The sequence below is a fragment of the Oncorhynchus gorbuscha genome, linkage group LG04 (genome assembly GCF_021184085.1).
Source record: "Oncorhynchus gorbuscha isolate QuinsamMale2020 ecotype Even-year linkage group LG04, OgorEven_v1.0, whole genome shotgun sequence".
Lineage (NCBI taxonomy): Eukaryota > Metazoa > Chordata > Actinopteri > Salmoniformes > Salmonidae > Oncorhynchus > Oncorhynchus gorbuscha.
Genome location: NC_060176.1, coordinates 18,940,599 through 18,954,334, shown reverse-complemented (window position 1 = coordinate 18,954,334; position 13,736 = coordinate 18,940,599). Strand labels below are relative to the sequence as shown.

Below are 13,736 nucleotides of genomic sequence, written 5' to 3'. Positions count from 1 at the left end.
AACTATGCATAAGATGTTATGAGAATATCTGAATGTTAACCACTAGTTAGGCATATAATCTAGATATAGTTGAAGTCAGACGTTTATATACACCTTACCCAAATACATTTAAACTAAGTTTTTCACAATTCCTGACATTTAATCCTATTAAAAAATCCCTGTATCAGGTCAGTTAGGATCACTATTTTAATAATGTGAAATGTCCGAATAATAGTAGATAATTATTTATTTCAGCTTTTATTTCTTTCATCACATTTCCAGTGGGTCAGAAGTTTACATACACTCAATTAGTATTTGGTAGCATTGCCTTTAAATTGTTTAACTTGGGTCAAACGTTTTGGGTAGCCTTCCACAAGCTTCCCACAATACGTTGGGTGAATTTTGGCCCATTCCTCCTGATAGAGCTACTGAGTCAGGTTTGTAGGCCTCCTTGCTAGCACACGCTTTTTCAGTTCTGCCCACAAATGTTCTATAGTGTTGAGGTCAGGGCTTTGTGATGGCCATTCCAATACCTTGATTTTGTCCTTAAGCCATTTTGCCACAACTTTGGAAGTATGCTTGGGGTCATTGTCCATCTGGAAGACCCATTTACGACCAAGCTTTAACTTCCTGACAGATGTCTTGAGATGTTTCTTCAATATATCCATATAATTTTGCTCCCTTATGATGCCATCTATTTTGTGAAGTGCACCAGTCCCTCCTGCAACAAAGCACCCCACAACATGATGCTGCCACCCCCATGCTTCACGGTTGGGATGGTGTTCTTCGGCTTGCAAGCCTCCCCCTTTTTCCTCCAAACATAACAATGTTCATTATGGCCAAACAGTTATTTTTGTTTCATCAGACCAGAGGACATTTCTCCAAAAAGTATGACCTATGTCCACATGTACAGTTGAAAACTGTAGTCTGGCTTTTTTATGGTGGTTTTGAAGTAATAGTTTCTTCCTTGTTGAGCGGCCTTTCAGGTTATGTCGATATAGGACTCGTTTTACTTTGGATATAGATACTTTTGTTTCCTCCAGCATCTTCACAAGGGTCTTTGCTGTTGTTCTGGAATTGACTTGCACTTTTCGCACCAAATTATGTTCATCTCTAGGAGACTTCCTGAGCGGTATGATGGCTGCGTGGTCCCATGGTGTTTATACTTGCGTACTCTTGTTTGTACAGATGAACGTGGTACCTTCAGGCATTTGGAAATTGCTCCCAAGGATGAACCAGACTTGTGGAGGTCTACAATATTTTTTCTGAGGTCTTGGCTGATTTATTTTGATTCTCCCATGATGTCAAGCAAAGAGGCACTGCTTTTGAAGGTCGGCCTTGAAATACATCCACAGGTACACCTCCAATTGACTCAAATTAGAAGCTTCTAAAGCCATGACATCATTTTCTGGAATTTTCCAAGCTGTTTAAAGGCACAGTCAACTTAGTGTATGTAAACTTCTGACCCACTGGAATTGTGATACAGTGAATTATAAGTGTAATAATCTGTCTGTAAACAATTGTTGGAAAAATTACTTGTGTCATGCATAAAGTAGATGTCTTAACCGACTTGCCAAAACTATGGCTTGTTAACAAGAAATCTGTGGAGTGGTTGAAAAACGAGTTTTAATAACTCCAACCTAAGTGTATGTAAACTTCTGACTTCAACTGTAGTCATATCCTTCTCTAGAATATTTGCCACCACTGACTGATGAACAATTCATCTCTGCATAACCTGTTGCCTGGCTCTCAAAATAGCCTTACAGTACTGGAGTCATTCAGCATCCCATCAATAATCTCATCCCTGCCGTAATAGTGCACATCATCACCACTTAGGATCTCTGACCTAATTATGACCAAACTGTTGAGCCTTTCATAAACCATGATTACAAAAGCAAAACTTAATTAGTTGTACTTTAATATGACAACATATACATCAGTTATGTGGATTTTGATATGTATAGACAAAGTCCCGTTGATAATGAAGCGGGTGAAATTAACCCGTAGATCAGTCCAAAAACTGTTGAAACTAAACCGTAGCGCCAATTCAGCACCATGGACAGCAACATGTTAGGAATGTAGATACTGGGTTTTCTTTGAGCGCGCGACATCAAAACACAGCAGACAATAGCCTACACATCTAAATGTGTCTTTCCTATTAGCCAGAACAAGGCTACCTGTGAGAATGATTATCTACAGAATTCAATTTCATCGTAGCCTACAGCGGCAAGTTCCTGTTTTTGTTCCTCTTAAAAGTCTCGAGCTTTCCCTTTACACAAATGTTTGGATTCTCACTACACCCTGTCCGCTCTCGGTCGTTCTGCCCTCCAATTGGCTAAACCGGGCTTGTTATGCAAATTAGCTAGGGGTCTAGTCAGAAGCCTACGAGCTGACGTCACTAGGCAGAGTGGCAGCTGACACAGGGAGAAAGAAACAGATTGAGAACGGGTTAGAGAAATGAAAATACATCAAACATAAATGAAGCGAAATCAAAGCAATAGGATAGATTGAGAGAAAGGAGAAAGAAGAAGAGAGAAACTGTGTAAAAGGGGAGAGGGACAGGGAGAGAGAAAGAAGATACAAATAAAGTAGGGGGAGTTTGCAGTTGACTTGAGAGAGAGGGAAAGGGAGAAAGGGAGAGAGAGAGAGAGAGCGAGAGAGAGACCAGCCGCCGGCCCATTTAGGAAAGATGGCTACAGTCACTGCAAACGGAGTGCAGCAAGAGAATGGATTCAGCACCACGAACAGCGCCGGCAGGATGAACGGACTCATGATCGGTCAGAACACCATTCCAATGAAGGACCACGACGCCATCAAACTGTTTATCGGACAGATTCCCAGAAACCTGGAGGAGAAAGATCTGAAGCCCCTTTTTGAGGAATTCGGAAAGATATACGAACTCACTGTGCTGAAAGACAGGTTTACTGGAATGCATAAAGGTCGGTTCTGGTATCATTTATTTGCTTCTGTATGCACGCAGCAACACCCTTTTCAAAAACAGTATATCTTTTTTAAAGCATTCGAGGCTCTAATGAGAGCATAAAAAGTGTAATTATTGTAGATGTTTGTGGCATGTGGGAGTTTCCTGCAAATCAGTACGTTGTTACTATACACACACACACAAACACACACACACACACACACGTGTGCGAATGAGTGCGCGCGGTTAATTGTCAGAGTGTCAACCCCACATCCGCTAGGATACTACTGCTTTGTAGCCTATGTCTGTGTATGTTTACATTGACGCTCATGTGCTGGGCTCCTAGTTAAGGGGTGGGACAAGGAATGTCTGTTTGTTTCACGGTGCCTGATAGTTAGATCGTCATAGACAGATAGGCTAAAAGATGCTCCGGGAGGAGGAGGACGGAAATCACCACTGGGAATGAGATGTTAGTTATTAGGGCTGTGTGACGATGCTGATGTGGCATTTTGAGAAGGCTAATGTATACGTTTTAGACGTAATTAAGCGACCAAAATAACTGTTTAGATCACTGCCATGTATTGTAGTGTAGGCTAGTTCAGGGGGCGGGGCCCAGGAAGTAAAAAGCAACCAATGTGGCATAGCAGAGGCATGGGAACAGCATGGGGTCTCTCTCTCGTGCTCTTTCACCGACCGGGTCATCCTCATTGTCCACAATGATCAGGAGCGATACTCTTATGTCATTATTTCATAGCGTAGAATACAGACTAAATGTGATTGATTATCCAGATGGTGTCCTTCTATTTCACTTCTGAAATAATATTACAAGGCCGTACATTTAGCCGCTTATTGTTTGACAATATTGCCTACCGGTAGCCTATAACAACATAATATCCCAATGTCCTGTGAAGTATAGTCTATGTCTTAGAATCGAGGTGGTTGTCTATTTAAATGCTAGTGTTATAGACCTAACGAAAGCAAATACTAAAAAGTAACTTAAAGGATACGTAATAGTATTATATAATTATTATTATTAGTGGTAGTATTAGTATTGATTCATTATTTTATTTTAAATAATATGTGTGTTATTACTAAAAGCAGGCCTTATATAGCCTAGTTATATAATGTGTATAATTTTGTTATGTGGGGTGACATTTAAATATGTGTGCAAAGCGATAATAAAAGTCTCTTCTAATGATTTGACTCATCTCTTCTCCAGAAGAGCGCTCTTCCACTAATCACTGCGATACAGGTACAGCGCTGGGTTCGTCGTGGGACCAGTGCCAGCTAAATCATATAGTGCAGTATATAATTAAAGCTACTAGTTTACATTAATAGGTCACATTGTTAAAGAGCCTACAAGCCGCCAAGAGACAGAGAGGGAATCGTGACACAGAAATGCAGAAATTAGCGGCCGCCCAGCAGTGTCCTGCTCCCGGATCTCCCTTTACCCTGTGCCCTGAAGGTCTCTGTGCGCCACCTGTTCCGTGAGTTATCAGTCACTGATGCTGGACCCACACACCCCGCGTTTCTCTCTGGAACATGATGATCGTTTAAAACAATATTCTCGATGCGTGTGTTTTCTACGTCTGCCTGTCCTTCGAACTCCATGAATGTCAAAGCTCCAGGGCTGTTTGCTTAAAGAAAGATACTCCTGTTCACAAGCCAAACTGTCTGCCCAGTCAAATCAGCATCCGCCGAGGCCACTCCTGTGTACTAGTAGCCTATAATGTAGGACATATTATGCATTACTACCCACCGACTCAAAGTCACATTGGGAGTGCGCGGGAGTTGGCTACATGCGTGCTGTCTAATAAGATTTCATGAATACATTTTATGGAGGAGTTTTCCTCCTCATATGTTCTTCTCACCTGTGATATATGCCAAAAGCTTTAAATGTTCCCTACAGAAAGGCACGTGTCAAATATTTTTCTATAGATTCTATAGTTTTTACTTTAAAATAGTCTTGCAAAGGTCCTAAGCAATGGCTGATTCCGTTTTTTGGGAAAAATGCTTTTACAAAAAAGCCCGACTTTAAATAAAATAGTACTTCCTTGAAATAAAAACTATTTGATTTTAAGACTTTTTAAATACATTTGTGATTTGCATTTACAAAAATTGTATCCTCCATAATCGTAATCTAGCCTATTGGTCAGTCTATGTTTGTTTCGTATTCCAATTTGGATTGGTCTTTGGGCTCATAGAAGGGCGTTTTGAAATGTATAAAACCCACATTTCTTTTGGTCTTTAAATCCCAGTGAAGGCAAAAGTCTGATATGCATTGGTTTCAGGTCTAGACTACTTTCACATAAACTCTTTTCTCAACTTCCACTGCCCTCCAAGAGTTGCTGATTTTCCTCTTCATCCTAGTAGGCTATGTATACGGAAATACTTAAGGCATTGGTAAACTTACAATCGGCAAAATATAACCAAATGCAACTGTAAATCGTGAATGAAGTCTTACATGCTGACTACACCTGGCACGCCAGTGCGCCCACGTGCGCCACCGCACACGTTTGGATTTTGTCTACCCACACCAGATGCGATCAGGACACGCAGGTTGAAATGTCAAAACGAACTCTGAAACGAACTCCGAAACGAACTCTGAAACGAACTCTGAAACGAAAAACGAACTATATTAATTTGGGGACAGGTCGAAAAGCATTACACATTCATTCCAATTTAGCTAGCTAGCTTGCCTTTGCTAGCTAATTTGTCCTGGGATATAAACATTAGGTTGTTATTTTACCTGAAATGCACGAGGTCCTCTACTCTGACAATAAATCCTCAGTTAAAAGGGTAAACTGAGTTAGTTTCTAGTAATCTCTCCTCCTTCAGGCTTCTTCTTCTTTGGACTTTATATGATGGTTGGCAACCAACTTTAAGGTGCATTACCACCACCAACTGGCCTGGAGTGTGGACCTCAGTTCATTGTTCAATCACCCATGTATATTTAGGGTATATGCTCCTAAAAACGAATGAGGAGGTGGGAGAGGCGGGACTTGCAGCGTGTCAAGCATCAGAAATAGAAACAAGTTCTATTTTAGAGCCTGGCTACGCATATACTCGTCGATGCGCACGAGCAGTGTGGATGCAATGATTGAATAACATGTATGTGTACATTTATTTTGGTCAGCAGGTTAGTTAGCTGTAATAGCTTACAGTAGCCTACACTCAAATCAGGCAAATACACTGAGTAAACAAAACATTAAGAACACCGGCACTTTCCATGACATAGACTGAATGATGATCACTTATTGATGTCACTTATTAAATCCACTTCAATCCGTGTAGATGAAGGGGAGGAGACAGCTTAAAGAGGGATTTTTAAGCCTTTAGACAATTGAAACATGAATTGTGCATGTGTGCCATTCAGAGGGTGAAGGGGCAAGACAAAATATTCTAAGTACCTTTGAACGGGGTAAATCAAATCAAATCAAATTTTGTCACATACGCCTTCTGCTGTATGGTAGTAGGTGCCAGGCGCACCGATTTTACTTTGTGAAGAACTGCAACTCTGCTGGGTTTTTCACGCTGTTCCTCGTGTGTATCAAGAATGGTCCACCACCCAAAGGACGTACAGCTAACTTGACACGACTGTGGCAAGCATTGGAGTCAACATGGACCAGCATCCCTGTGGAACGCTGTCGACACCTTGTAGAGTCCACGACCCGATGAATTGAGGCTGTCCTGAGGGCAAAAAGGGTTGCAACTCAACATTAGGAAGGTGTTTCTAATGTTTTATACACTCAGCGTATATTTAGGCACATCTGTCGGCACATCTATACTTATTTAGGCCCACCTATACTTCGTCTTTCACTGAGAGCTGCCTATGATGGAGCCGACAAGTTGGTGGAGAAATATGTAGACACCTGTTATTAGTGCTGAGTGATTGGTGCTTTTTGAGGTCGGTTCGGTTTTGGTTAGATTGTTATTGGGGCGGCAGGGTAGCCTAGTGGTTAGAGCATTGGACTAGTAACCGGAAGGTTTCAAGTTCAAACCCCCGAGCTGACAAGGTACAATTCTGTCGTTCTGCACCTGAACAGGCAGTTAACCCACTGTTCCTAGGCCGTCATTGAAAATAAGAATTTGTTCTTAACTGACTTGTCTAGTTAAATAAAGGTAAAATTAAATAATAATCATGGTTTTAGATTTCAGTTTAGATAATTTGTTAAAACATTAAATGCAATATACATGATGTGGTTTAAAGTCTGTAACAACACACAATACAACAATGAACTAAGTCCCATCATGGTAGTTACTGCCCATTTCCGCTTATAGCTTACTAACCGTTTATTCATATTACTTTACTTTAATAAAATATTTAAGTTGTCTATATTACATTAGTTTCAGTTGAATTTCCAAGTCATCTCTTCTCTATAGAGCTGCTGCCTATGCTGCCTGCCAAAATCACTATTTTAGTAGTTCTTCAAAGTAAATAATGCATAGTTTTACTGCTGAATACCAACTATCAATCACTTAGATGATGTATTTTCAGGTAGAGATACCTTGTGAAGCAACTGCTCTCTATCCTCTCAATTGTGCATTCTTCTGTCTCTTCTTTCCCTCTCCCTCTCCAACTCCCTCTCCCTCTCCGTGTGTCTGCCACCAAACAGACCGGACAAGTAGGTGTGCAATGGATTATGGGCATTGTAATGAATTACCACATTTTATGCACTAAAGTAGGTAGAATATTGGCCTGTTGGAAACTACAGCTCCCTACTACATCACACAGTATGGGCTTGATCTGAATTATCTGAGCATTGAGCTCACAGAAAAAAAACAGAACAAAATGGAAATCAAATAATTGAACCGATGTTGGTCAATTAGTTGTTTAAATATTGAAAAATAACCGACATTTGAGTTAATTGCTCAGCACTACCTGCTATTGGTTGTTTTCAATAAAACATCACAATACGGTGCAGAGAGTTTGATTTGACTTCTAGGGGTCAAGGAGACATCCAACTCCGCTAAAACCATTGACAACTGAATGCCGTTTTCAAGGGATTGTTAAATAAATGTAATAACTATTTTGGTTTTAATATCATCACCTCTTGAAGAGTATAGTCAGAACGACACATTTCCAATTATTCCACATTTAACTCAGTCATCAGAGTTATACAGCAAGTAACTGCATGCTTTTCATGCTCAGTAAACATCAATTGATGATATCATTTCATATACGTGAGGGTAGACTATCCATTTGGCATGTAGCTAGCTAAGCAGACAAACATTGTGTCATCAGAGATTATGCTTTTTTGTCATCACCACTATAGATGACAAGCACATCAAACAATATTTGGATATACAGCTATATAATTTATCCCCTGAAAGTTAACTTGTTAACTAGCCATATTAATGTGATCTGTTATTAACCTGCTAGCCAATTTGACATGGTCCATCAATCAATCATCAATCTATCATGTCTGTCAGCAGCAATCGTGATTAAACAGGCTTGAAAACAATGTTGAAACGGGGATGTTAGCCAACTTCACGTTAGCCAAGTTTCAACCAGTAGCTTGCAAAGTAAACATTATCAGCTAACAGTACATCGGCAAGTGCAGACTTTTGCTGCTTGACAGGGAGAACCCACGAAGAGCATGCTGTATAACTCTGATAGAGCTAAATGTGCACAATTGTGTTGTATGGAATTATCGAAAATGTGTAGTTCGGACTGTGCTCACAATATATGCTCACAGTTCACATTTATTTAGCAATCCCAGCTGTAAGAGCCGATGCTGGAGGTGAGAAGCAGGTACGGAGAGTGAATGTTTAATCTTGCACAGACATGGAACAGGACAGGAACAGCGTCAGAACCAGGAAATACAAAGACATATGACAAATAATGCTGAAGCGGGGAACAGAAACATATATGGAAGGAAATAGCACAAGTGATTGAGTGCAGGTGAGTGCAATGAATCGCTGATACCTGTGACGAGGGAAGCAGGTGTGCGTAATGATGGTGGCAGGAGTGCGTAATGCAGGGCAGCCAGGGAAGAAGAGCGAGAGCAGGCGTGACAGTACCCTCGCCTCTAGGGGTGTCACCCTTCATCCCACCTGGTCTAGTCTGACGGGCCTGCCGAGGCATGGGTGCTGGACCAGCCGTCTGGGGCGTAGAAGCCCGGCGAAATGGCAGAGGCGTAGGAGCCTGGCGAACCGGCTGAGGCGTAAGAGCCTGACGATCCAGTCGAGGCCTGACAGCCTGATGATCCCGCTGGGACGTGGGAGCCTGATGGGCCGGCTGAGGCGTAAGAGCCTGACGATCCAGTCGAGGCCTGACAGCCTGATGATCCCGCTGGGACGTGGGAGCCTGATGGGCCGGCTGAGGCGTAAGAGCCTGACGATCCAGTCGAGGCCTGACAGCCTGATGATCCCGCTGGGACATGGGAGCCTGATGAGCCGGCTGAGGCGTAAAACCCTGACGATCCAGCGGAGGCCTGACGTGGGATGGCCGAGCCAACCGGGGCAAGGAGACCTCTTGAGCCAGCTAGGGCGTGGAAGCCCGACGAGCCAGCTGAGGCAACCCCTTCTTCCCTTGGCTGCAGCCCCCGGAACCGACGTCACCACCAACCGAAACACCAGCACTCCCTGATGCTTAATTTGATGGCTTCAGCATTCTGTAAGAACCGGCGCTGGAGATGAAAAGCAGGTGCGGAGAGGGAGCATTTAATTTACACAGACAGGGAACAGGACAGGAACAGCGTCAGAGCAGGGTAGTACAGAGACATACGACTATCAATGCAGAAGCGCGGAACAGAGCTGGGGAGCAGACAGTTATAGGGGAGGAAATACAAAGGTGATTGAGTCCAGGTGAGTCCAATGAATCACTGATGCGCATGACGAGAGAAGCAGGTTTGCATAATGATGGTGGCAGGAGTGCGTAATGATGGTGGCAGGAGTGCGTAATGATGGTGGCAGGAGTGCGTAATGATGGTGGCAGGAGTGCGTAATGATGGTGGCAGGAGTGCGTAATGCCGGGCAGCCTGGCGCCCTCGAGCGCCAGGTAGGGAGAGCGGAAGCAGGCGTGATAATGGCACATGGTTGTCAATCATTTTTGTGGAGCTGCGGGTGTCCTTGCCCCCCAGCATGCAAATTGAACGCTCTGCACCTTATTGGGACATTTTATTGATAAAGACCTATTAAAATAAGAGCAAACAAGTATCCTATTCTTATGTCTCTGTCACATTCAACTAAATGTGTGTTGCATTCAAATAGGCCACAGGCTATATTGAATCATAACCCTGTCACATAACCAAGACTTAGCAAGCATAGTAGGCTATTTTAGCAGGCCTATACCATTGTAGAAGTGTACCAACAATGGCTGTGCATAGGCCTTCAGCACATTTTGTTTCTGCAACGTGACATCCTCTCCCTTAGACCAAGAGACATGTCATTGAAATGCCTCAGGTGGTTAAGGAGTGTGTCATCACCGTCTAGACTTAATGATGAATTAATTATTCAATTAATGGATCATCTTCTGCTACACCATTCATACTCAGAGTGATATAACACAGGGTTGCACCATCATTTTGGATCTATGAAAATTTCATCATTTGGGGAGGTATAATGTTGTTACTCATGATTTATGCATGTGGATTGCGGTGTATCAACCTGAACAGTTCTGTGTGTCATGAATACTGACTCTGGGCTTTTTGAATTTCTCTAGTGCCTAATGTGAATTTCTTTTGAATTCCTCAAGGTCCATTTATGTGTATATGCATTTCCCAAATGTTAATGCGGTGAAAACATCTGCACATTTCATTTAAATGTTTGACTGTAGATTCATTTTTGTGACCATATCTTATATCTGCAATTTGTTAAGGGGATTTGATGGTGATTCGATGTTTTGGTCATGGGGTGAATCCTGTGGATGCTATAGGGAGTAGGGACTGGACAGTGTAGTCTATGGGGACTGGACAGTGTAGTCTATGCAGTGTTTGACACTATTGGATGGGTACAGGTAGTGCATGTGAGTGGTAGTGCCATTGTCCAGGTCGAGCTACTTGACCTGCCTTAGCATCAATCATTCCCTATGAGCCCCACATTATCATAATGGTTAGTGTCAGTCTGGGAACACATCCATTGTTCAGACATGCTGGATATGGGTGGGGGGGGGGGCAAATCTTCTGCTTGAGTAGTGTTATCTATCACTCGCTCCCTCCTTCTCCAGCAGCTCAGAGAGGTGGATGGCACTCTGTGGAGCCCCACCACACGCAGCTAGGGAGATGAGATGCTAAGAGTGATTTAGGTTTGTCATTCATTCTCCCCTCCACAACAGGCAGGCCAGAGTGTATAATTGGCTACAAATGCCTTTGACAATTTCACCTTAAAATCCACAAAAGCATTTAAATGTCAAAGCAAGAGAAAGAGAGAAGGACTATAACTCTGAAACATTCTTTCAACCAAAAGCCTCATCATTACAAATGTGAATCAAAGAGCTAGAAGAGCATCCTAACAGTCTTTTAATAACTGTGTCTGTAATCCACTGCTCTTTCAGGAACATGTCTGTGCTCTAAGACGTGGCCATTAGTTTAGAGTGTAGTGCACTGCTGTGAGATGTGCAGTCTCATGGTCAGGCAGCTGGTTCCACCTTTACATGAATCACACAGTGACGGAGCAGGTGGGTGACAGTGATTGGCAGGTACTCAGTTGAATGACAGGTGTAGGCCAGTCCACAGATGACCTCTCTGATCATTAGATAGGGAGTGTGTGAGGGAAACAGGGCCCTATTTTGTCTGCATGAAAATAGATAGATACCCACACACTGTAGAATGCTGCCACAGTTCTATTGGGCAACGTTTCGAGCCGAAGGTCTTTGTTACCCTGGACTAAACATGGCTGTGTGCAGTGATGTAGTTGCTGTCTCTGCTCTTCACCGTCTCACTGCCTATAAAAGACAGACACCCCACAGTTGCTGGGTTCAGTTGACTATTTTAATTTAGAGAATTGAAGCACTTATGCTGAGGCAGGCAAGTTTATCTTTCAGGAAATTAGTTTGTAATAGTTTTCAGAAGAACATTGCTGCATCAGACGTCTAAGAAAGAAGCAATCCAAGAATAGCAATTTTCAGCAATTTTCATTGAACATGACACCAATGTTAATGAATGACTTGCAATTTGCTTTGTTGTTTTGTCAATTACAGATACAGATACCTGATGCAAGTAAACACAATTTACTGTAATTTAAAAATGCCTAAATGACAGCCATGTTTTTGTACTGTAATTAACATTTACAAGTTAACAGTAGACACAGTAGAAATAAAAGCCTATTCCTTATTACAAAATCTGTATTTTTCATTTATTGACTCCTATTCCTTTTTTTGGGATCAACATTTGATTTATTTTCAAAGGAACAAAGACAACAACAAAAAGCAGCAGGAAAGGTTACATAATTACAGTAGAATAGACCACATAGCCTATACACACATATATCGGCCACCCAACTGCATCAACCCACCATCCATCCCCTCCTGGCGACCACCCCAACCCACCCAACCTGATCTCCATGAAATTAAAAGCTAAATCAAGCAATTGTGATAAAATCAGCGGGGTACACTTTTGCACATGAGACCGAAAATGAACAAGTAACAGGCAATCTGTTGGGAAATATACGCACTATAGTAGTTTAATGGTTTCAGCTGCAGATAACCAGCTGTCAATTGTTGCTTGGCTATAGCCCCATGGATCCTAGCAGTGGATAGTTGTAAATAAATTATATCTACAAAAGGGCGGATCCAATGGGACATAGCCAAAGAATGTGGAGGTTGCCATCTTAGGGCCAATATCTTTTGAGCTGCTGTCAAACCTGACAACATGATACGTCTTTTCTGTAATGACATGATACGTGGTGAATTATCATTAAGTGATAACAGTTTAGGGGAACAAGGTATAGTCATATCAAGTACGCCAGATAAGACAGAGGATACCTCTTCCCAAAATTTCTCCACACCCTTGCCCCTCTCAGTACATATGCGTAAAGGAGCCCGAGCAGAGGAGGCTGTTGAGGGGAGGACGGCTCATAATAATGGCTGGAACGGAGCGAATGGAATGGCATCAACCCATGTGTTTGATATATGTGATACCATTCCACTGATTCCGCTCCAGCCATTACCGCAAGCCCGTCCTCCCCAATTAAGGTGGCACCAACCTCCTGTGAGCCCAAGGTACCTTGGTTACATAGATCACACAGAGGAGAGGTTATGATTTTCATTAAATGACATTTTCTTGGTGGACGGTTTACCCTGTGTATGAAATTAAAGTGTTTCCGCTCATGATTGGGATTCTTAGATGAACCCACTAAGTCCTCCCATGCAGTATCCCAACAAATAGGATAATCGAAAGTAGATAGTTCGCTAATCCATTGATTCTTAAACGGTACTGATTTGTAAGCTGCAACTAACATACCGTATACAGATCAAACCCTTTGAGTTAGTAGACATGGAATATTCTATGTACTTCATGTTGTTGGGGGGGGGGGGGGCATGTCTCTTGGTCTGAGGGAGGGGATGTCATGTTGCTGAAACAAAATGTGCTGAAGGCCTATGTACAGCCATTGTTGGTAGACACCATACGCCCGCATTGCTGATCTTAAACATAGATAAAATAAAGAAGAGGTACCAGGTAATTGAAATATAGCCCTAAGATCATCAAAGGCTTGCAAACCTTCATCTCTAAATAGATCATCCAAACATGAACACCTCTATCCTCCTATAGGGGTGAATGAAACCGCCAGAAAGAAGGGAGTGATTGTGGAAATTTGGTGACTGAGCATACCACTTGTGAATTGTGTTAGAATTCTTTTTATATTAAGCACAAAGCACAACAAAGGACATTAGTGG

At 42.3% G+C, this 13,736-nt stretch overlaps 1 protein-coding gene across 20 annotated transcripts in view; it reads left to right on the top strand.

The window, feature by feature from the left end:
• Nucleotides 1-2,392: 2,392 nt before the first annotated feature.
• LOC124033793 (CUGBP Elav-like family member 3-B) overlaps nucleotides 2,393-13,736 on the top strand; it is a 153,616-nt gene continuing 142,272 nt past the window's right edge. For all 20 annotated transcript variants that reach the window (XM_046346115.1, XM_046346114.1, XM_046346113.1 and 17 more), the window contains exon 1: nucleotides 2,393-2,918. In XM_046346115.1, the coding sequence (XP_046202071.1) occupies nucleotides 2,669-2,918 (250 nt within the window). In that variant the 5' untranslated portion in view covers nucleotides 2,393-2,668. The remainder of the gene's footprint in view (nucleotides 2,919-13,736) is intronic.